This window comes from Melanostigma gelatinosum, assembly GCF_949748355.1.
Source record: "Melanostigma gelatinosum genome assembly, chromosome: 15".
Lineage (NCBI taxonomy): Eukaryota > Metazoa > Chordata > Actinopteri > Perciformes > Zoarcidae > Melanostigma > Melanostigma gelatinosum.
In genome coordinates, this window is record NC_136648.1 from 7915279 (window position 1) to 7940099 (window position 24821).

At 42.4% G+C, this 24821-nt stretch overlaps 1 protein-coding gene across 1 annotated transcript in view; it reads right to left on the reverse strand.

Moving 5' to 3' along the window:
* insra (insulin receptor a) overlaps nt 1-22555 on the reverse strand; it is a 42570-nt gene extending 20015 nt beyond the window's left edge. Inside the window, exons 1-2 of the mRNA XM_079284656.1 lie at nt 21350-22555; nt 11391-11939 (exon numbers count right to left, since the gene is read on the reverse strand). Coding sequence (XP_079140782.1) covers nt 11391-11939; nt 21350-21449 — 649 coding nt within the window. The 5' untranslated portion in view covers nt 21450-22555. The remainder of the gene's footprint in view (nt 1-11390; nt 11940-21349) is intronic.
* Between the last annotated feature and the right edge of the window lie 2266 nt (nt 22556-24821).

Below are 24821 nucleotides of genomic sequence, written 5' to 3' on the forward strand. Positions count from 1 at the left end.
GCGTGTCCTTTACGGGTCTGAGCTCATATCCAGCCACATGAACAAAAGACAAGATGTGAGAATTGGCTGCTGTGCTTCCTTTTACAGGACACAATTACTCTCAATAGTCTTTATTTTTCTTGCTTTCTATTGTTGAGCATTAGTCCATAACTGCTTGGTTTCATTAGTGTCATGAGGTCAGCCATTAAACAAACAAAACAACATGGAAACCATGTCCCCTTGCATTCACCGAGCTAAGCTCCTGAAGCTCATGACGAGCGTGTTTGGGGCGAACAGCGGCGACATGAGAATGGCAGTTTGAGGGGGGGGGGGGGCTAAAGGGGGCATTGTGCTAAAAAACAAATGATATAACAACCTTTTCATCTACGGCAGCCTGCTAGTCTCGCTCATCAATCCGCGGTGGGACTGACAAAGACCACTGAAGGTGGTTTCCACACTGAAAAACTAAAATGCTCTCTTGATACTATGTTTGCTTCCCTCTCCAAAGTGTATTTCAACTTTATTTCAAAGTTGCTGCCCTTCAATTTTCCCCCTCAAATGTGCACATGCACACACACACGTATGCACTCATAGCAACAGAAGCGTTGCTGTCTGCTCACACACCGACTCCTGATCCTGCAGCAGGGCTCCATGTCGCAGCACAGGCCCAGCACCAGATCCACCCTCAGCCTTAGCCAATGTGTTGGCTAGCCGTAGAAGCTAGCCATTCAAAAGGCCTCTCACATCTCCAGGGAAGACAGCTGCATAGTTTAACCCTTTGTGTGCCTCTCGCTCCCCTCACAGCCAATCAGACGGCAGCACAAGTGCAGGTTCGAGCTGCTCTGCCCTTTCCGTCTCCTCGCCGCTATGAATCGACTGCTTTTCTACTTAATCTAAAGCACAAGTAGTCCCTATTAAACACTTCTGATTTTCTTCTTCTTCTTTTTGGTCATGCACATAAATCTTGACATTAGGATGAACACGGCGCTCCAGGAAAATCTTGTTATTCAGAAGTCCTCGTTGAGAGAAACGTGGCCATAAATGGGTTCAAACTCGCGCTGAGACAATCGTGTTACGTTAGAGTTCTGCCGAACAGCTCGGTGCCTCCCATGATGCATCATGTCTCATCATGTTCTCAACTCATTTGCACTTTTTACAGACGGATTGGTAACAACTGAAAATGGTTCTACAAACTCAAATAGATAATGATAAAATGTACATATATAATATACTTTGGACCAGTGTCCAGTATATTATGTCTGATTAAAATGTTTTATTCTAAGTGGATTATTTTTGAGCAACAATCCATTAAATGTTGCAACGGGCAGTTAATTATTATTCAGTGATGAATGTAGAGAAACCACACAGTCCTGCTCAGATGTAAAACATTGCATTAAAGCTGAAACAATTAGTTGTTTGACTGTCGATTAAGCGTTTCATCTGTATTATCAAGGAGAAAGTTCAAATATGGTCTGGTTCAATTTGGAGGATTGCTTCTTTTCTGTCATTTTAAATGAATTATCTTTGAGACTGTTTGGGGGAGTTTGACGCGCTTTCCTTAAAACATGCAAATCTCTAAATAAGGGCCCGCGTTCTTTATACTCATAGACCCTTCAGCTAGCGCCGTCCATGGAGATCAGAGGTCTTTTCTCAATGTGTCAATTAGTTATGCGCAGCTTGAGTTTGCTCTGGTCAGCGTCGCCGCTACTTATCTTCCATTTGGACAGCGTAAAATCACCCGACGACAATAAATCAATGGGATTTGTGGGAGACGAGTGCTGGGTCGGCAGTTGGACTTATGTCTGTTTACATTTAAGCTACATATACCTTTTAAAAGTCTTGACGCTGAATGCTCGTATCGCCCGTTTGAACTCCTTATCCATATTACTCTGCTATCTCTGGCACACCGGTCAGGGCCAGTCTGATCTCTTGTCATGCGGTTTTTTTTTTGTGCAAAGTGCAGCGGGATCACATGAAGGCTGGGAAATAACGTTGCAGAAATGCCTGGCTCTTTATCTCATCAGCAGAGAGCCACACAATGAGATGCTCAATCCTCCGAGCCTGAAACAAACACCAACAACAAGCAAACACAACTCAAAGGCCCCGTGTGACAGAGAACAACACACCCCGTCAGGGAGATTCCATCTTGGAAATGGGAGGTGAAGAAACAGATCTTCGCAGACTGCGAGCGTCAACAACGTGGGGTGTGGAAAAGGCAGAAAGAATCCACATTGCTAGCAAGGAATGACTCATACAATACATAAACAGCTCCTTGTCTGCTGTCTGCAACCACACCATATGGAGTTATCAATTTAAAAGTGTCTTGTTTCTACCAACATCAAAATGCACACCAGGAAGCCTTTATTATTAGACTGTAGTACATTTAGTAATTGTATTTATACAGGCAAGGAGATCCACACTTCACGGTACTCAAAACTAAGCTCAAGGATTGCTGCCTAAAATCGAGAGCCTCCGTACTCGTCATTAACCACAATCCTCCCTCAAAATCATTTTGTGGTGAGTTTTTCCAAGTTCCCTTTTTCTGGCAGTGATGAAACGGGAGCATAATCGGGCTTTTTGCGTCAAGATCGTATTAGACCCCAGAAAATGGGAGCGCGGTTGTGCGCTGGTTGGTAATTAAAATTCCACGGCTATGATGAGGGTAGTATTTAGTTTCTTATGAAAGGAGGTTTCTGCTGAAGGCCCAGAAGAGAAGAATCCAAAGACGAACAAATAAAGTGTCCTTGAAAACGGCGATCTCTGTTCTAAAGCATCAAAAAAAGAATTTGCCATCATTGAAATGACAATAGTGCTTTTATCAGTGAAGTATTGGTGGAAGTCATGTCTGAAAAGCTCTTCTTGCGCACACAGAAATTTCAAAGTTGCACGACAAAGCGCCGGGACCGCTTGCGGAGTCTTCGCACATCACGCGCAGGCCGCGATTACGTAATTTCTGGCTTCACTACTGCGAGTTTAAATCAAGCTTTAGAGTAATTACTGCTCTCTGCCCTGATAATGTCATTAATACAGAGCTGGCTGCTGGTTTCCTCCCCACTTTTAAAACATGTCTCTGCCTTCTGCAGCTCCCTCTAATCCTTTGATAAGAACGAGATGGCAGCGAATGAAGACGGTTGGATCAAATCAACAATGAATCAGTTCATCGAGATCAGGACGTTCTAGTCGGGGTGTTGACTTTGACGCTGTATAGATGGGGACATTGGGCAAACGCTACAATGCTCAATAATTACATTGCATTGACGACGACTCTAACAGCCCCAGGCTTTGTTGACTGAAGACAATCCAGATTAACATCTCTGAGTTTAGGCTTCATACAAGTTGATAAAAATGCATTTATTAAATAAAGACCTGAAATCCATTAGCTGACAAAATCACCTTGAGCTCTGGGGAATTGAGATGGGCATTTATTGCTGTTTTGGACATTTTAGGAAGTTAACATGTAATCTATTAATTGATAATTAAACAGTTCTGCTAGTTGCAGCACTTAAACCAAGAAACACCAGAAGCAGGATCTGAGATTCACAGAGACTGAGCTGTTCTATCTTTTTTTTAACAGCAAAAATAAGATTTAGTTATCACAAGAACTACGTCTACAAGCGATACTTTTATAATAATGTCGTTGATTTAGTCTTATCTGACACAGAAAACCAAAGACAAACTGTTCAATCTCATTCAAATTGAAACAAAATGAAGTACGTCAGAGAGAAAAGGTTCCGAATGTTTCCAGCACGAACCACTTGTCAGCTGGTCTGACTCAGCAGCAGGTTCAGAGATGACTCCGGCAGCAACAGGAAACGTAAACAATTTCATTAACCGGCCCCGGCCTCCGTTAATAGAACAAAAACACACCAACAACATGGAAAAACACTTTTTGTTTTTTAATGCGGCCCTGCCTGTCGTCTGCAGGCCGGATATCCAGTCGGCCCGTGACTGGAATAGAAATGATAAAGACTGAGCGCTCATTGATGCGCAATTACACTGCCTGCTCTACAGGCTAATGACGCACGCCTCGGCCTTGAATCTTCATTTCCTTCCAGTGTCAGGCCGAAACAATCACCAGCTCTGTGGCTGACTTTGAAGACTCGTCATAACATCAAAACCATTTATGTGGCATTCACGTCATGAATGCAGATTATATCTAATCCAAGCGACTACAGCACAGGTACTGCTGCTTTTTGGATTATTTGAAGAAACATGTTATTCTTACTGTTGCCGCTCTTTAGAGTGCATGATTTAAAGAACAGATTATGTGGATAAAAAGAAACTCTGGGAAGTAAACATGACCAGTGGTTCAGACTGAGAGGAATCATCTTAGAGAACTCAACAAATAGTACTCCACCGATGATTCCTAACAATGTGGGACTCGCGATGGAAAGTTTAAATAAAGGATCAACACCGATAAAGCAGATTAATATCACAAATGGAAGAAAACAAAAAGCAGCGGAACAGTGGAAGTTATGCAAGTTGCAAAATATACTAAGTTTTTGATGTACATTTTCGAGTTACATTTTCTACTTCAACATTTTACAATAGATTCTTCTATTCTGCTTTCCTCGTACTGCGGGAAAAACACTCAAAGATGCCAAGATCAATGACACCCGACTCCCTGAATTAACTACTTTTCACAAAACACCATCTTCAAGAGCACCATTACATAATGTTTTCCCTTTCTCCAAAAAGATTAAAAAAATATGAAGGCCTCGCTCTGACGCATCAGTTACACTTCATGGAGTGAGATGTTGTAATATTTAAACAATGGCGATATTTTGCCGCACAGCATACAGAAGAAAATCAATTTGGTGCAGCTAAAACAGACTTCCCCGGCAACACAAAATGACTTCCCCAAATAACACAAACCCTGTTTAACGTAAAAAATAACAAAATAAACGTGTATAAAAGATCTGGATCACAGGCTCGTGTAACTTGTGAGGGTGGATTAAAAAAAGAAACATTTTCCTGTGGGTCTGATGCGAGCGCATACAGCGGCGAAGAAACGCTTGTCGGCCCAGCTTTAACGAATGCCTGACATGTCTGGGATTCCATGGGAATGGCTCCAGGAGCTGAGCGGAGAGGGTTCGCAGGGTGCAGCTCCACAAGACTGAGTGCCAGAGCAGTTAAATCAGCTCAAAAGAAAGGACTCATGGTGTGTGTGTGTGTGTGTGTGTGTGTGTGTGTGTGTGTGTGTGTGTGTGTGTGTGTGTGTGTGTGTGTAGGGGCTCCGAGAGCATTCTAGATTTAGGCTTGTAGAATAGCACTCTGCATACTGAACCATGAAGAGAGAAACTGTCAAGGCTGGGTTTATACGCATCTATCTGATTCCTTTCTCTATTTTCAAGGATGATTACAAACCAACGTTTTGTGATAGAATTCAGACAACAACATAGGTTTAAGAATTAGGTTATTATAAGATTTTTTCATCGTAATCTCCACAATAACACGAGCAGAGGGTAATAAACAGAGGGTGTGTATTTCAAGTTATGCCACTTTGCTAATATAAATATCAGCGTCAGCACAGCGGCTTTATTTCCTTGTTCTGTTGAGTGTTTTAAATGTCATCTCAAAACATTTATAATTCAACATTTTTGTTATTATTCTTAAACAATTGTAGCTCGTCTTTGGGTCAAACTTTCATTCAAATGTTTTACTTGTTATATGACGGAAGGAATCTGTCTGTATACGTGTGTATGCGTGTCCTGATGCATATCTCGAGAATCGTTGATCTGATCTACTTCACACTTGGCGGGTGTATTGTTGACGTGCAGCGTCGACTGGCAACATGGCCACGCGCCATGTTCAACATGAATAAACTTTGAATAAATAGCGTCCTGTGCAGCAGAGGGGGCGGGACTTCAGGGCTCTGCGGACAGAGCTGAGCATGTCGTCAACGGCTGCAGCTCAGTGACTGCAGTTCACTTTTGGCTGCTGGATGCCGGATATTCTAACGTTGGAATTTAAACTCTTCTTCACTTCCCCGGAGTCATCGAGAGATGAACCGTTCTCGAGAACGCTACAAAACGCACTATTACTAGTACTTAAAACTCTCCGCACAAAATGTAATCAAAGGAAGAAGCATTAATCTGATGCAAGCAAAGACAAACAAAGATGGAAGACAAATGGCTCGCAGGCAAGCTGAATGTTTGTTTGGAAGCCTCTACGCAGTGGAAACAAATAAAGAAAGGAAAGGAATACAAACATGTTGCTGGAGTTGTAATGCTTCGTTTGGACAGATAATCCACCAGCCAATAAGAAAATATGTGCACGTAGAGTATATATTATGATGATGTTTATGCTAACTCCACGCGATCACAGCAGTCTGTATTGAGGGGACAGAAAATATATTTTGCACTTTGTCTTGGCTGGTGGTTTGAGGACACTTTCATTCAGTGGAATAGCTATTTATGCTCAGCATGAACATAACCTGCTTCACAAGTCTAGATTTTCGATCATCCTTGTTTTGGTTCCAAAACAATGTAATTTACTTTCCGCTGCAGCAAAAAGCAACAACACGCAGAAAGCTGCAGATTAAAGCTTTAAAGGTATAATATCATATAGAAGAGGAGACTGAAGGAATGAGGAGCCATGGCAAAAATAGATACAGAAGGAATGATTAATGTGATGGGAGAGGGACCAGTCTGGCGTGGCTTTCAAACACAGTTCATGTTTTTAAGGCTACGAACACAGAAAACCCACCGACTCTCAACATGTCAGAGAGACAACGAAGTACCGGTACATCGTTGGCAGATATACAGGCAAGTCAAGAGTCAGGACAATATCATAAAATTATGGTTTTCTTGATGTTTTGTCACGCCAGGGGTCACTTCCATCTCAAAATAATAAAGCTTAGTAACAATATCCTCCTATTTCCCCGCAGACAGCTTTACTAGCAGCTAAATTTGTCCTCGTTCCTGCCTTGCTGACCCACGCGGGTTACCCGGCAGTATTTTGCTGTCATAAAAGTGTCTGCCGCTACAGAGCAGACACCCTCGACCCCCCGTGTGCATTCATAACCTCGGAGAGGAAGCACGGAAACAATTGGAAAGAACTCGACATGAACTTCTGCGACTGCCATTGTTCGGGGTGGAACAGGATCGTGGCGCCAGCGCCGGCCGTTTCGTGCGGGAGCTGCGACGAGGTCGGCAGAGAGGAGAGCCGAGGGTCAACGGTGAGGCGGGACTCATCCCCCCCCCCCCCCTCAAACCCTCTCACCCCTCCTCACCTTCCTCACCCCCGTAGAGACTGGTGACCTCGCTTTTCCTTGTGATACAGCCTGGGTGAATGACTGATGTGTTCTGATCCACGATTACACCACAGTGTTACTCTCCCGTTTCCTGGCAACACGACTAAACAATAGCCTTCCACTCTGTCCACACACACACGCACATGCACACGCACACAGGGTTATTCCCGTGTGATTTATAAGCCTGTGTTGCCACTACACACACACACTGACCCTGGCAAATATCCAAGTCCATCTTGTGATTGGTGGACAGACATGTAAGCCAAGAGTAAATTTGGAATGTCCATATCAAGAAAGGTCCGGCAGCGAGTCCTCACCTGACCTGGCTGAAATGTGATTCAGAGGAATACTCCATTTGTGACAGCCTGCATGAAGCGAGCAGTGGTCTCCCTCTGCCAACAGGCTGCAGAGACGCCGCGCATGCTACACGCGTGGACCGTGCCAAACCAAATCAGAAGTTGAGGCTTCTCCTGCTGTTCTCCACCTTATGGGAGCTTATTGAATATGTGACAGATGTTGCAAACAGTGGCGAAAGCTGCTGCGGTGGAGGACATTTCCTCATTTCCTGCCACCTCTTGCCATAAAATGCCCCCAAAAATGAGAAAAGAAAATACGCTAAATTAAAGATAACTTTGATGGACAGATGGACAGTCTGTCAGCACAGCTCAGCAGTGGAAAAGGATAACATCCCAACGGGAAGCCCCTGATTTCTTATTGAGTCACAGCCAATATTTTCAGCTGCCAGCCGCTTTCAGGAGCTTGGCTGTCGTCCTATCGGCCAAAGGAGCTGTGCCACATGACAGCCATTACCAAAACATAACCAATACCCCATTATCTTCAAAATTTCAGATTACAAGTAAATATAGACTCAACTGTAAGATTCCCCTTCACGCCAGCAAGTTTAAACTCAATTTGTAAAAAGGGAAATAAAGGCCTGCTTTGTTTTGAAACGTATTTAAACATGTGTTTATAAACTAGACACAGAAGAGGGGGTTTCACAACTATTGATTGATGCCAGTAACAACAAAAGTCCTTGATATGTTTCGGATTAACATTATAAGGCCCTGACATACTCCAAAATGAAAGCAGACACCAACAAAAATGATTCTGTTTATACTCCATTAGACGTTCGCATTCATGAGCACGCTCACGAATGTGCAGTCAGCAGTCTACGCATACAGTCCTCAAAGACCCTCAATGGCTATTGGCCAAAATGACATCACGCTAACTCCTCCAACCAGTTAGAACATGTCGTCCAGTGTCGACTTGTGGTTTAAGTAATAATGACATAATGAGTGCAATAAGTCATTTGTGACATGACAAAACAACAGAAACGCCCTCTACGATGCGCAGTAAGTACTCAAGCTCTGTTATTAGTGCTCGTTTTGCATCGACGGCTGATGTGCGAGTGCCTCACATTCATCTTAGATAAACTCCCAAAAATTATTTGAATAAAATTCTGAAGAGTTAATAGCAAATTATGAGCGAGATGCTTCACGGGACGATGTCTCGTGTGTGATTGGATTTAAGAGAGAAGCTTAAATTACTCTCGTTATAGAAGTAAGGACGGGAAATGGGTTGTGATACCAAACATGAGATTTAAGCAAAGCCTCGTGGTTCTGCGGCTTTGTTTCCTGTTGGTGTACAGACTACTGAAAGTGTGTGACCGGCAGTCACCTCTGGCACTCGCATCGCTTCACAGCTGCCGACACAAAACTCAGTTGTTATTTGACAGTAAGAGTGCTGACAGACACTTTTTTTAAGTCAAAACTAAAGTGACGGACACCGTTCTCTATTTGAGTGAGATCTATAGTGCTACAATGCTTTGCAATAAGATCCAGCATCTAGGTTTGTTTAGACATGCATGTTATTGTGTACGAAATAAAAATAATCTCTGAGTCACAACAGCAGCAGACGTGAGACCAGAAGAAGACATACAGAATGCCTGAGGTTAGCTTACTTATAGAACTTCCGTAGGTCTATAAAACGCAGCAACAGACTTCATCTGAAGAGGACGCCCAATGCTTTGCACTCGGTGCTGTGGTTCTAACTAGGGCTCAACAGATCTTTTCATGCTTTCGTGAAAGTAGGCAATAAACCGCAGGTCTCAGACCACAAGACCACAGGCACTGCTCGTGCACAATACAGACCCATGACCGGGGGATCAGGGCTCACCAGTCAACGTTCGCTCTTCTTGATTCATCATCAGATAATGGCAGATAATTAGGGAATCAACTCTACTGGGAGATCTTTATACAACACTTCCTTTTGAACATTCACCACAATCTGGCAAAGGGCCTTCTGGGCCTGTTCTGCAAACGTCTTCCAAGGCTTTGTGATGACTCTGAGCAATCACCTCAAGCACAGTCATTCGTGGAAAAACTGTTTTAAAAAAAGCACTCTTCCGCGGTAAGGGGCCTGAATAGCATAATAATGGAGCTCGCTCAGCTCAACATAATCTGTAACTGTAGCCGCCACACCAAACAAACATCACTGAGAGCCTGGAGAAAGCAGACATGTGCGGGGAAACTCCTTCAAAAGAGCTGTTGGACTAATGCATGCCGTGTTGCGTAATGGTGCGAGCCACGGTGTTCAGACGGCACCCATGCGCAAAATTCTTCCCAGCGCTCGAACTTGAACTCTTTGGCAGTGTGAAAGGGGCTTGTCATTTTACAGTAAAAGGAGCTGGGCTTACTGGGAACAATGAGCAATGTGCCACGATATCTAGTATCTCCTTTACCTCCTCCACACGTCATGAGCAATGACAACACTACAGTCTATTGAGAGTAAACATTCAAAGACCAACTGGTGAGGTGTTGCATCACATGAGAGTACAGTTCAAGCTGAATTCACACAGGACTTGGCCTCCATAACTAAACCTGAGCACATGACACAGCTCTGACATTTCAAGACAAAAAAGGGGACACAACTAACTTTTAGGCTGCAAGTCATAATTCAATCTGACAAAAACAAAGAACTACTTTGGTTTATTTGATCCAAATTGGAGAGTTGAATTCTGTAAATGTTAGTAGTTGGACGCGTGGCAAAAGCAAAGGGGAGTGGAAATAATGATGTGTTGACGGAAAGTAGCCGAGAAGAACTACACAAGGAGCTGCTACTTGGACAATAAAGTAATAGTTGGGAGTTATATTTAAAAACAAATCCTTCTAATCGAAGTGTTGGATACATTTTCTCATTTAAAACAAGTGTTGTGCAAATGTTTTAGATGTAGTGATTTTTTTTTATCATTTTAACTACACTGTTTGTGAAAAGTGAAGCCAATGCGAAGTACTTTAAACTTGCATTCTTTTTAAATAGCCATTAGGGGGCAACTCTGCTGGTTGCAAAGATAGACGGTATAAAATATGGACGTCGTCTCCGTGACGCCACCCATTGGTTTTTGAAGAGCAGCTTTGAAACTCAAGTGTGTGACTCCGGCCGTCGCCGGACTGTTGTTGAATTAGTGACAGAGACCAAAACACTTTTTTTGTAGCAGGTTGTAAACATGCTTATCTCTGCTGTAAAGATGGACATTAACAAATTTGAGTCCACAAACCAACGGCTGACGTCCCAGTGACTACGCCGTCTTCTTATACAGTTGACGTACGATTGACAGATTATGACGTTATTATACATTTTTTTAATTCCTTTGATATGGTGAGTTTCAAGAGTTTTTAATGATCTTTCTTGGTGATGTCATAGCTGCAACTAACTATTATTTTCATTGTCTAGTTTTGTCGATTAGATCGATAAACCATTCAGCCAACGAAACATCTCATTGCCGTTTGTTTGCATGAATCCAAACAAACGGCAATGCTACTTATCTCTGATCCAGGACCATCATACCCGAACATGTCAAAGACACTTTCATATAACGTTCAGTGTGGAAAGAATGGTGAAAATAATTAGCCACTGGATGGAAGGCAGCAGTTTATAATGCTACATAAACAAGACTCCTGTTTCATGGTTTGAATTGACTTTAATGCGAGTCACCGCATATTTTTCGAATCAAATCTTGTTTTTAGTTACTCTACTGCTGCCCAGACAATTTTCTATCGTCCTTGTAAGTTACTAATAAGACTGCCTTCCACAACTTTTATGAATCCACCATAAATAATCAAAGAATATAAGAAAGTTATAACAAAAGACTGCTTACTTCTTTGACAGTGGTCCTGAGTCCAGCAGCGTTCACTGAAGTGTCCGTTGATGGTGGTGGTCTGGCAGGTGGTCTTTCCGATGGCCACCCCCGGACACACGTCTCCGCACTCTCGGTCGTTCTTGTTAGCCATGATGTAGTTGTCCTCCACCGTGTCGAGGATCTTGGACCAGTCCAGAGTGGACAGATAGCAGAGATCTGGGTTCTTCTCGATTCTCACGGCTCCCCGGGTGATGTTCATCAAGCTATGCAGGCCGACCTCCCGCAGCTGGAGCATCTCGAACATCACGAGGGCGTAGTTGAAGAACAGGTTGTTGCCTCTGATGACGGTTAGGTTGGGGAAGAGATCGCTGAGGGTCTCCATGCCGTAAACTCTGAAGAGCAGCAGGTAGTCGGTGACCACCGTGAGTTTGGGGAAACTGAGGCCTCGGAAATCCTCGGGCTTGGTCCTGAACATGAGTAGGATCTTCAGGTGGCCGTCGATAACAGTGCAGTTCTCTAGCGTGCGTAGGTTGTTCACATTGTTGCGGATGTCCTTGCTTGGACAAACTGAAAAGACATAAAAGGAATAGGTTCTTTAGAAACCAAATACCTACATGTATGACTCACAAAACAAGTAAAAACGAGGCTCAAACTACTCTATGAGGAACGGCCGAGATGTACAGTAAAACGTTACGGGTGACTAAATAATATTGCAACACGAATAAGAAATTTTATGATTCCTGGAAACCGACAATAAAAAGACTCCCCAAAGACAATTTCTCTTCCAACTGCCGAACGTGACTGATGCATGAGGCAAGATGTCTGCTCCGTAAACTGGAAAAACGGGGTTAAAGAAGTCAGACATGGTCTCAAAGGGAGAAAAGAAAAAGAAATAGTTCTCTTGATAATTAGAGTGGATATTTTACTGAAAAATGTGTGCTTGTGTCTCTGACTGTGATGAAAACCAGACCGTATTCGCTGACATTTTGTTTAGCAACCACATATCTAGCTGTGAGCCACTGTCAAATATGGACCGCTGTCATCAGTGTGAGGCTGTGCTCACCCTTGGTTACGCCGCGTTGATTTGTGGAGTTGCTTCTGTAACTCGAGACCATAAAAAACACGAGCTAATGCATTCAAAATATTTGTCAGGGAGAGGAGCGCGAGCACTGATGGGCACGTATTGCACCAGCAGTAGATTTGTGGCTTCGTCAGTCCTCACCCAGACACACAAGCCTGTTTGATGAGAAATTCCTTTCCGGAACATTTTAAATGATACTGTATCACAGTGATACAAGAGATTAATGCCGAGCTGTCAATACTCTTTTTAATGAGTATCTATTGGATATCAGACAATAGTGAACAAAGCCTAGCGCAAGCCGTCTTCTAATTAACAGCTAAAAACTCAATGATATCACATTTAATGATATCAAACATCTGGAAAGCCAGATGCAGCACATTAGCCTTTTTGATTGAAGAAATTACTTGATCAACACACTTGATGAATAGTTTTCTTTCCAACTAATTGATTCATGAGCCTATTGTTTTAGCTCGAGATGATTATTATCGACTGTAACCGCTTTCACCTCCAGTATGTAAACAACACACACACCATTATATTAAGGGGCTTCTGTATGTGGAGAGCTGACTGTAATGAGGATATCCTCTCTGTTCGGAAAATCAGCAGAGCTCTTTAACGTGCGCTTTGTGTGACATAACACAAGTAATGACGGTCATGAAGATGTTTTCCTTCGCGGGTGCGATGTGGTACATTCCAGGCCCCGATTTTTACAGTTCACAAGTCCCGGCTGCAGCTGGAGGTGTGCTGCCGGGTGAGTGGACTGTGTTTGTTTACTGACCGACCCACCACTGGGCTGGGCGCATCAGGACAACTGGTCAGCCATGTGGGGAAGAGGCGCAACAGCTAGGCGTGCACATCTTTAGGGCAGCAGCTCATTTTACACCTTCTGTTGCATAACGGTACAAGACAACCGGCACACACACACACACACGGAGTGTCCAAATAACAAGCTTTTCACTCGTGACCTTAACCAACACGTTCCCTCCGGAGCAGTTACCTAAAGTTCAGCCTGCAAACGCTGAGGCTTGTTTAAAAACACAGAAAATGTCCTAACATGGGTTTATACTGCAAGCTATTAACAGCAACTTGGCTTGTTAAAAAGTACATTTCTCTTTTGCAACTACATTTATATCTGCAGCTCCCTTTGTGGTCTTGGCAGTACGGCCGAATCGTAAGCGTGGACGGCATGCCACAAACCTGAAATTTCAACACATCGACCTCCAAATGAAACATTTCAGGGCAAACTGACAGTAACTGCCAAGAGGAACCCGCGGCCGACCGTAGATCAATCGACCAACACGTTTACGGCTACACAGAGCCTCCATCTTTCTCTTAAAAGACCCCACACACACTCAAACAAAACAACTTAACAGACAGAGGCCCCTGGCAGGGTTCAATACGAGGAGGACGGGGGTTCTGCAGTCACAGTAAAGTCAACCAGCAGAGCACCGAGTGACCCTGTGGAGAAGGCGAATCATCACAGGGCGGCAAGTCCGGGCTGCTATCAGTGTACACTTTCAGCCAGGCCGGTATTTTTAGCACCACATTCCCAATCGAGAATCTAATACACTGCGGCCGTACCGATAGTGGCTTACATTGGAAACTGGAAAATGGCAGCCCTGGATAGCAAGTGAGGAATTGTAGAGCGGCAGCTGAGAAAGAACTGCTCCCGATGTTTTAAATGTTCAGTTGAGAAAGACAAAAGGTTACCGCGGTGCCCCGGCCAGCTCGCCACACAGCCGCGGTGCTCCGACTCAACAGTTCAGAGTCATTAGAGCGACAGATCTGTATTGACCCAAGTCTTTCACAGCCTGCACCTCTAAGACAGATGAACGTTTAAGGTTAATTAAAAAGGAGCCATGTGACGGTTTTACGATAAATACAAAGAAAACGTCCAGACCAACAATCAAACCATCCTACTAGCAAGACGAAGCTGTTTTCTATTGCACTGCTCAAGCACAGAGATAATCAAAGTGCCTGACTTAAGGCACAGAAATTAGGGCTAAAATATTTTGAAAAAATATAAAATTTCCAGTATTTTGACTGATATTACAAGTGCGATATGTATTGCGATATTAGAGACAATGATAGTGTTTATGTTCATTACTTCCATTTCATTGGAAGACATATTCAAAGAATGATGGTGGAGTTCTCTACCAAACAAGAGTTGATTGTTGATGTTGGCGGACCCTTGTGGTCTAAAGCGTTGAGCTCCATCGCTTTGGGTCGTAAAGATCCGCAGCTGCCAGACTCCCTTTAGGTGATATAGTGGCATCAGGTTTACACTTTAAGAGTTTCATCACCGGTTAAAAGTTCCTGGTAGTATCTTAAACAACACGATGAAGACGAAAATAAAAAAAAGTCAATTAAAGCAAAGCACCAAAATTTATTCTTAACTTTGGAAGTAGTTTGATAAAACAATCCCCAATCAAGGTCCACTGACTAACTCTTTCTGGAGCTTTTGACTGTATCACACAGCCTTCATTAGCAGTAATGTTGAACTTTAAGTCAACAAGTGCTGTGGATTAAATCATGTCACCAGGTCCATCGCAGCTAAATGAATCCGCCGATATATAGTGAAATGTGATAAAGTGAAAAAAGCTTGAGAAAAAGCTACTTAATTTATCTCGACTTGGAATTGTTTAGCCAGTCAATTTAAGCACCATAAATCTACATTTTAAACAAAATAATTGGGGAGAAACTGTTTAAGTGCAGCGATGCAGTAAATGGACAGAAATGTTACATTGGGATTAAAAAGTAAAGCAAATAAAAGAGAAGCAAAGGAAGTTAATTATCGCCCGTGTCTTGCCAGTGATTTGTTGATAAACATGAAAAAATAAAACGCACATTATCCTCTAACTTTTCGGCTGCGTTTACATAAACCAGACAATCTTTGTGACTTATTAGAGCTGAACTGTAAAGTCAAATAAACGAAAAGTTACTTCTGTGACTCTACTTTTACAATTTCATGTCTCAATTCCGTCCGATAATGCAGACGAGACAGTATAAAAACTGTGGCAACGATGACACGTTGACCTCGTAACACATCCAGATAGATACCATCGCCGGTGCCTGATGTAAATAGCCTCTAGGTCACAAGATGGCGATAAATTGATATCAACTATAACTCTGACGTGTGAACATAAATACAGTTCATTGCCACACTAAAGGCAGCCGGTCCTGTGCGGTCTGCGGCACACTGCGCAAGCCCACAATCCTTTAGCTGCAGCTGCAAGCATCAACAGGCTCCGACGCTTCTGATCTCGAGGAGGAGGTGGTGGATTACCCACAGTCAGTTAAGACTGATGGCGCGTGTAATTGTTTGGCCTCAGAGAGCCGAGGCCTCAATGAGCATGCACCGACACAAGCACTCACTGATTGCAACACTTCCCTTGTCGAGGTTTCGCCATACTGTTGTTTTCGTCAAACTAACCGCAGATCCACAAAACGCCGAGGTCACCGAGATATACGTTCACCGCTTCTACACGGCCATGTGATGTAATCCACTTTGAGAAGGGTTGTAAAATCTAACTGGCGCACTGTAAACACAGAAAACAACAAATAAATGAGTGTCTTCTCTGAATTAAATGACATATAGGGCTGTCCTCAACCAGGAACACTCAGACTACTTGGACTACTAAATCGATTAGTTTCTCCACAAAGAATCACACAAATGCAACATTTCAAGTCTTGTGTTTACCAGAGATTTGCTCATTAGCTTCTCTGAAATAAGTCACTCAGCATGAAAGAATAATGAAACACGACTAATCGAGTAAAGAAATCTGGGTCGTCTAAGAGCAGACCGACAGATTGGTTGACAAATGGAATAAGAAGGGGCGGCCATAATGACATATAACTAGGGGTGTCACGGATCACAAACCTCACGGTTCGGTTCGGATCACGGTTCAGGAGTCACGGTTCGGATCATTTTTCGGATCAACAAAGAAAAGGGGAGGAGACAAATATAACTTTGCTTTCCATTTATTAATTGAAGAACCTCAAGAACACTTAAAGCAAAGAGCTTTGGGCTATGGTCTTACATGAAAACAAAAATATTGAAGATGTCCAATTTGAAACAAAATGAAATCAATAAAAATAATACATTCAAGAATTCTGTTAAGTTTAAGTGCAACATGAGGTATGTTGATATCCTCGTCCTTTCATCAATATTGAAAGAAAGAAACAGCCAGTGGGCTAGCTTCCACTGTTTACACTGAACTGAACTGCTCAGCAACAACTTGGGTCTGTGTTTACTTCCTGTCAGGTTATGCCATTCAAATACACAATAATGTTACATTACTGTGACATTATTTTCAAAAAGGTGAGAATATCTCCATTGTCTGGGGAGAGGGTCGACCTTTCTGTGGTGACTGGAATATTATTGGGCGTGTCTAGCGTCACTCTGATACTTCTGTCAGCACCTGAACCAAGTGTGTGTCTGTGTGACGCTCACAGAGGGGGCGTGTCTACAGCGCCGGACTAAGAATCACTCCGCCGTGGTGAAAGCAGTCTCTACAGTCCTTTCCTTCTCATAGAGGCCTGGAACAGCTTCACACTGAAGTGGGTGCGTGAGTGGATTTCGTAGCGTGGCTCAAGCATTTTAACCAGATTTAGAAATCCTTTGTTTTCTACACCGGAGTGTCCCCGTCGCTGACAGACGGGATGGTGTCTCTTCATATGTGTGGACATGCCCGATGTTTTGCCGTTGTCGTGTGTCTCTCTTTAAATAACGCCAACATACCGTAACGGTTTCGTCCACCACCCTCATCCGTCATTGTACGTTACACGGAAGACAAAATGCTCCCAAACTTTCGACTTAAATGACGCCGCGGCTTCTGACGTTCCTCCGCTCGCCATGACGTCACCGTTAAATGCTTCTAAGCTGCTCCGTTCACGTGAACACGCTACTGCTTTATATCTGTTCACTGACACTCTGCATTGATATTCGGGGACTTGTTACTTGAACAGCAGCAGTAGAGCTTTACACACTATGATGATTACACTGTAAAAATAACATTTTAAAAAACTCTTTTGATCCGCGGTTCACGAGTGATCCGAACCGTGAGGGCTGATCCGAACCGTGAGGGCTGATCCGAACCGTGAGGGCTGATCCGAACCGTGAGGGCTGATCCGAACCGTGAGGGCTGATCCGAACCGTGAGGGCTGATCCGAACGGATCACGGATCGATCCGTGACCTGTGACACCACTATATATAACACAAAACACCTGTCCTGAAAGCAAAATCAGAAAGGCAAACCAACTTCAATTCTGACAGTTGCAATTAAAAAGGTAATTAAGATTAAGTTAGTTCTCTCTTAAAACTGCACAGGATGAAATAGTACAGCAGCTAAGACTGGGACATTACTACAACCTTCTTTCTCAGGAGTGCAGCCGATGGCAGAGCGGGTTATCAAATGTGCCAGCTGTTAGGTAAGGGTGACACGGCAAGCGCAGCCCATTGACAATACAAAACAACCCAACAACAGTCCAGGGAATACAATTGAACCAAAGTAACCAGGCCCTGGTCTTTAAATAGAGAAGAGGAGAAAGCCAATACAACCACAAAGTTCCCTCTTGGGCTTGTTTGAAGTGGGTCCTGTTTGGATGGCTCTGGGGCAAAGATCATTTGGGGATTCAGTCGCCAAAAAGCTGCACTCACACACACATTATTGTCTTTGCTAATGTTGGCAGCGAGGTAATTATTACCTCTGCAGTGTGAGATCACAATAACAAGCACATTTCCTCCTGACAGTGTCAAGGGTAAAGATGTGACATAACAGGGCTTCCTTGTCAGGCGCCTGTGTGGCCGGAGTGAAGCGGTGCAGTTCGTTTACCCCGTTTCCAAGCGGTATATCGTTCCAAACAAGGAACTTGTCAACCAGGATTAGATTAGAGACAAGTGTAAAGATCACTCTTTTGTATACATGTCAAACATGCTCATGACGCAGGTTCTCCAGACAGCAGTGGCAGTTATGTTGTCGTGTTTTTCAGGAGTGTTTTTGGAGAGGTGGTGGGAGGCGTGACTGTTTGATCACCTTAAAATTGCTTTCCTTGTCGGGAGGCTTAAATCAAGACGGCACCCGTCGCCGGGGTTGACGCACGCCTTCGGGACCTATACTCTGACCGAGTGGTGCTCAACAGGCTGCCGCTGGCTTCACTGTGAGCTCCTGCTGTTTGACACTCCTGATAAAGTGATGCGTTATAAAAGGCACAGCAATACGCTGCAGTCTGACCACCCGACACCTCTGCGCACCACAACAAGGTGGAAGTGCACCGCTGTTTGTGCCTCTTACGTGGAGCCGTTAGATTCAAGGGAGAAGCATCAGTTTGTTTTTAGGAAGAAGAAAAAATGTCCGTTGATCAAACACTTAAACACCGACGGTACCAATGTTCTGAAAGGTATTTCCAGAATCGTCAGGGACTCTTATCACTATCTTTTTTTTAATCTATATTTTTCAGAACTTGTTTCAAAAGTTGCAACTGTTTCCTATCCAGATAGTCAGAAATGTTAGTCCCTCCTTGCTTGTTTTGTACACGTTATCTTGTATGAAACATATTAAAATAAAGAATACCACAAACTAAAAACATGAACCTGAAAGAGCCAATGGTTTACCATTCAAGAGTCAGGTAGCCTGAGGCAATGGAGGCGTAGTTGTTATTTCCAGCGAACATCTTTATCAGAAAACAGTGGCACAACTTCAGAAACGGGTTCAAATATCTTAAATATTGATAGGATAGAGATTTTGGAGCCCTGAAAACAGCAGTTGGCGATGTTAAAACGACCTACTGGGTTTTTCAAAGATCACTGGGTGTCTTGTGTAGTAACACGTACTATTGAGTAACACAGCTGAGCATCCGTCGCTCAGAAACTGGGGCGAAACTTAAATGATGAAATACGCAACTGTAACAAAACATAAAGACACATTTGCAGCCGCGCGAACAAATTGACATTAAAATCGTCAACTGCCAGCTGACGCTAAAGAAATGAAATCAACCAACGCTGCCACTAAATGTAAGCTTCCGTTATTAAGTGAATTTTTCCGTCACGCTGAGTTGGCCAGTCACCAACGAGTAGCTCAGATGGTTTCCTGAGTGCGACACTGGTCCGTCCAGCTTATGAAATCAGCCAGCGTGAGGCCCAGGTTGCACTCTTCAGGTTGGGGGGGTTACACAACTTGCTCTTGATTAATGTCTTAAAATTCTTGGTCAAACTGGTTTGATGACATCGCTCCATAAAATCCGATGAAAGGTGAGAGAGCCCGTGCCTCTTAAATCCAACTACAGCCACACACTTCTACAGGAGCAGGAGTTTTAAAGCTATAATAATCCATTTTATTTATGTCGGCGCTTTTCAAAAATAACCCGGACACTTTACACTTTACAAGAGGAGGATTGTTTATGTGCTCGTGTCAAGATTATTGTCAGACAGCACAAACTTTGAAGCAACGTTGGCTCAGAAAGAGCAGAAAAGAAAAGAATCGTATTTTGTATTAGTGCACCAAAACGAATGCATTCGCCGTTGTAAAGATTTGAAGAAAAGTATTGAGTGACATTTATAAAAAATCTGTCTTTTTGTACAGAAGACACACTTTAATAACTGGAAGCTAAATACATATTAATTCCCTTTAGTTGAACTTTTCAGCATTATTTAGGTTTTCTTTGTATTTACATGGCTGCCATCTATTTTAGCAACAGTTTGAGAGTCAATTTCACAACTCAAAACGAAGTAATGACACATGGACTGAACCCAAGGCGTTGTTTCTTCCAACTAGGCAAAGCCAGGAGTAGCTTTAGTTTGCTATTTCAACAGGTCTGACAGTAGAGTAGCCATAAGAACAGCTGTTTTTAGACAAAGCTTGATAAGCAAGCACCTCACCAATAAATCAATCTATGAAACAATGAGTCATGTTTGCCAGGCTGGTCTCTGCTGTTGGCCGATTTAAAATGCACACTTAGTGTACAGTAGTTTAAACCCAGCGAGTGGTCTCGCAGGGGTGCTGTACATTCCTTCAAACATTGAGCCAATATTTCATTTGAAGTAACAGTGCGTGTGATTGTTGTAGTCTTTGAGAAGTGTGAAAATGTCTCTGGGTGATCCTACATGTTGTTCATTCATTCTTAATCACCCGGTGCTCGTTGGCCGGTGAACATAAAGGGATTGTCAGGAGCTGTAAAGAGGGCTTATTGTTACATTCCTGCACCGACCACAGCAACAACCCGATGCTCTCCCTTTCACACAGCCACAGTTTTTTGGCAATTAATTCTTCTAAATTCTCAGACTACTCACTTTTTTTGGGGGGGGACAAAACATTTTGTTTACAGTTCCTGCAAACAGCCGATAAGTGTTAACCTTTGTCCCCTGCAATGCAGTGACTGTCTCCAACACTGTTGCTGTCTGTCTGTCTTTATCAACTCCACATCACTAACAAAACAAAAACATCTAGATGCCAATATTGCAGTGGGGGAATAACAGCATGTCTGCACTCATCACTAGTTTTTTTTTTTGTATTTCTAAACACTCTTGTGTGTAAAATGTAATTGCACTGACGACTGCAAATAGTGTATCATTTGTATGTAGTGTATTGATAATCAGCTCTACTTGTTGTACCGATGGATCTCTATCACAATAAGAAAAATTAAGAAATATTAAATTTGATCCATTTCCCCAGTGTCTTGGCTCAATAACAGAATTGTTGATATTGATATCCTCACATTCAACAGACACATTTTTATAATTAAATACAAGCCTGCAGTCATTTGAGGATTCTTTGCATAATTCATATTATCTTAAGTATATTACACAAACATATATACAGATCAGTCAGGCGTGTATTTGACACGATTAAAATGCTTTGACAGTAAATATGGTGAAACGTTATAACCAGTGTTACTCACCCTCTCCGCTCGCTCGAGGACAGCTCATCACAAAGCAGACAGCGGTCAAAACAAAACACAAAGTCCGGAGCCTCATGTCTGAGTCGGAATAACACGCCATCCAGCACTATTCCGGCTCAAAGGCAGAGTAAATCCTTTGTCGAGGAGGACAGTTCAGACTGGAGGAGAAATACCTTCAGGAAATTGGTTTTATTTTGCGACGTGGGCCAACAGGTAAACAACAAATGAAATACATCCCGGAAGATGGGCGGAGGAACGAGTCCAACGTGTTCAATCAAACACAAGCTAACGTCGCCACTGCTGCTAAAGTTAGCCACCTCATGGAGAAAGCACCGTGAACACGCACCACAGGACATACGTGTCCCCTTCTGCGTCCTCAATGGACAAACTGTTCCGGTCGAGTTTGTCTGTGTCCGAGGGGGAAAAAAAACAAAACCAGACTTGTTGGTCCGAGAAGAAGCTAACGGCGCTAGCAGACAGCTAAGCTAGCCTTAGCTCCACCACTGTAGTCCAAGGCCACAAGTGAAGTTTGAGCTGCTTTTTACAGCAACTGTCTAAATTTAATGTCAACTTTAAGAAACGCCGCGCACACCGCGCCACCGCAGTGCATATTCTTGATAACAAGACATACGCTGCATGCGGGGGAAATCGCAGTAAAAATCGACCGTTAACTTTAATTTAGAGGGATATTTCGGAGCCGTTTTGCTGCTGCTGACTCGATGATTGTGGCATGCGTGGCGTAACGTTAGCGTGTCATGTAAAAAAAATAAAAAAAATAAAAAAAAACACACACAATTCTCAAGCTCTCCAGCGAGCACAAACCACCACAGTCGGTTTATATCGACGGTGAAATAATGTTCTTTAGCTCCAGAGAGACAGCTCCTCTTCAGTCAGTGCAGAGATTTCAGCGAAGATCTCCTCTCGCTCTCTCCCTCCCTCTCTGGAAGGTTGACAGACAGGCTTCGTGGCTTCGCAGCTCTCCGCTCTTCTCTTCTTTTCAGGAACAGAACATAAATACTAATGTTTATGTTCCGAGTTGTGTTGACGCTCCTGTTGCCACACTCGGGCTTGAAGTATCACAATGAGAGAGAAGTAGGTTGAGATAAAGTTTTGGAGTTGTTTTTCTCCCACAGACAGAGGTAGGTTGTACAGTGTCGCTCCTGTAGGATTCCCCTTCTTCTTCTTCTTCTTCTTCTTCTTCTTCTTCTTCTTCTTCTTCTTCTTCTTCTTCTTCTTCTTCACAGCCTCTCCGCCAGTAAACAAACCTTTGCCAGTGAGCCAGATGGGCTTCAGGGGAAATACGGACTGGAGCTTATTGGATTACACAACCAAACTGATCCTCCTGCAACGCGTTAAACATGCTACTTTGTCGTGTAAAACACTTGAAATATGAATTACAGAAGGCTGCTAGGGATTCATTTAAATGTGAGTTTAATATCACCACATTATGCCCGCTGTACAATAAATCACCTCTGGCCGAATCAAACACAAAACTATAACACCGTTACTCTGTTGTTTGGTTAAATCTGTGCACTGCTGTTTAGTTAGTTCATATAATATTGTTCTATTTCATTGTATAAATTGTGCATTTTTATTTCTAATATTTTTACTCTGTTAGGCTTATTGTATGTATTGTGCATTTGATATTTGCGTTTATTTTTACTCTGTTATTTTATTTACCTGTACCATAATTAAAATATCATTAAAAAAGTATCTATCTATAAATACAAATACACCAGAAGGGAACATCGATTATTCCGTTGAGAAGATGATCGGCAACTATTTTGATAATTAATTAAGTCATGTAAGTGAGTCAATTTCAAGCAAACATCGTGAATTTAGGATTTGCTGATTTTCTTTGTATATGAAAATACGTTTAATGTTATTATTAGGTGACTAGCTCCTTGTTGTCATCACCTTTAAACAGTGATCAGTGATACTTCAGTACTTTTTATAGACGAAACAAATGACTGATTAATTAAGAAAATAATAAGATATTGAAAATGTAATTAGTTGCAGTCCGAAAATACAACACATTTAACTATAATCACAGTATATAATAACAATAATACTTTTTCAGCTGCTCATTTAAAAAAAATGAGAAGGGATATCTTCCAATTTTTGACAAATTTAATCTACATAAAACTCGAACTTTCTTCAGTTTAGGCCCAGTGGATATAGAGTGGGTTGTCCCCAAATACAAAGTTTAGATTATTAACACAACAGTATAATTATTCATAGACAGCTCCAGTGATTGGCTAGCAGCACCCCCTGACACGAGATTACCACAGCAGAGAACAGACAGAGTCAGCATTTGACAGAATAAGTCGACTCTGGAACCTGAACTTAACTCAAGTACCTCTTGTTAACTTGTTGCAGACCTTTCCACCACATCTCCCTGTCTTTCTCAGTGGATGTGGTTTGCTTGTTGTCATGGAGAGGGCTCAGTTGTTGTTGATGTTAGATTTGTTCACATTGCGACATCACACAGGAGGAGCTGATCTAAGTGGCTTCTTCAACTATTTTATTAAACAACAATTGTGAAATTTCGTGTTTTCTCAGAATCCCTTGACAACACGTAGGCGACAGCAGAAAATACCAGATTCTTTTTTATGGTAAGTTGCACAGACATTAAGCAGGATTTCTAAGAAGTACAAATATTACAGTAGTGGTTTAATGCATACGTAAAATACAGATATGCAGTATCTAGAAACATGCAAGGTCCAAGTGTTTAGAATAAAACAGTTTAGCTAAAGCAGAGTTGTAACAACAGGTAGTTAAATGTCCATCGTAGTGTGATTGTAGCCTAGTAGTGAGATTTTATGGAGATTTGTTAAAAAAGATTACAATAGTTATTTCTCTGTACACGTCTTTTAAGTTGGTCTATAGATGACATGATAGTTACATGATTATTACAATAACATAAAAGGCAAAGTGATGATTACAAATGTACATGCTTCTTGTTCAGCACGAACCATACAAAGCAAAAACATGTTAACACAAACAATTTTTTCTTTCTTCACTGATAAGTTTACTTGTAAGTTTAGTTCGTAATACAAAACAAATACAGTACGCGAAAACTTAGTGGCAATCCAAGCGGTACAAAAAATGACAGAGACTGTAATTTCATAGTTTGAAAGATACAGTAAACTCAATACCAACAGTACTGACTTCCTCCATGATGTCAGAAAGTGGCGTAAAGGTTTTATAAAGACCTTTAATGTGATGGTGAAGTGGTTAATAATTATGTTGGGTTTGAGTTTTGTATATTGACTTTAGGGTTTGCGTTTTGTATATCGAGTTTAGGGTTTGAGTTTTTTTTTATACAAGCACAGTATTCTGGATTTCAAGGTAACAACATAACTATGAAGTTCCCCTGCTTGTATTCAGTATGTTAACTGATGACAACTAAGTCCAGACAATCATGAAACAATGTCAAAATTTCCCCTTCACACTTTGTCACTTACATGAA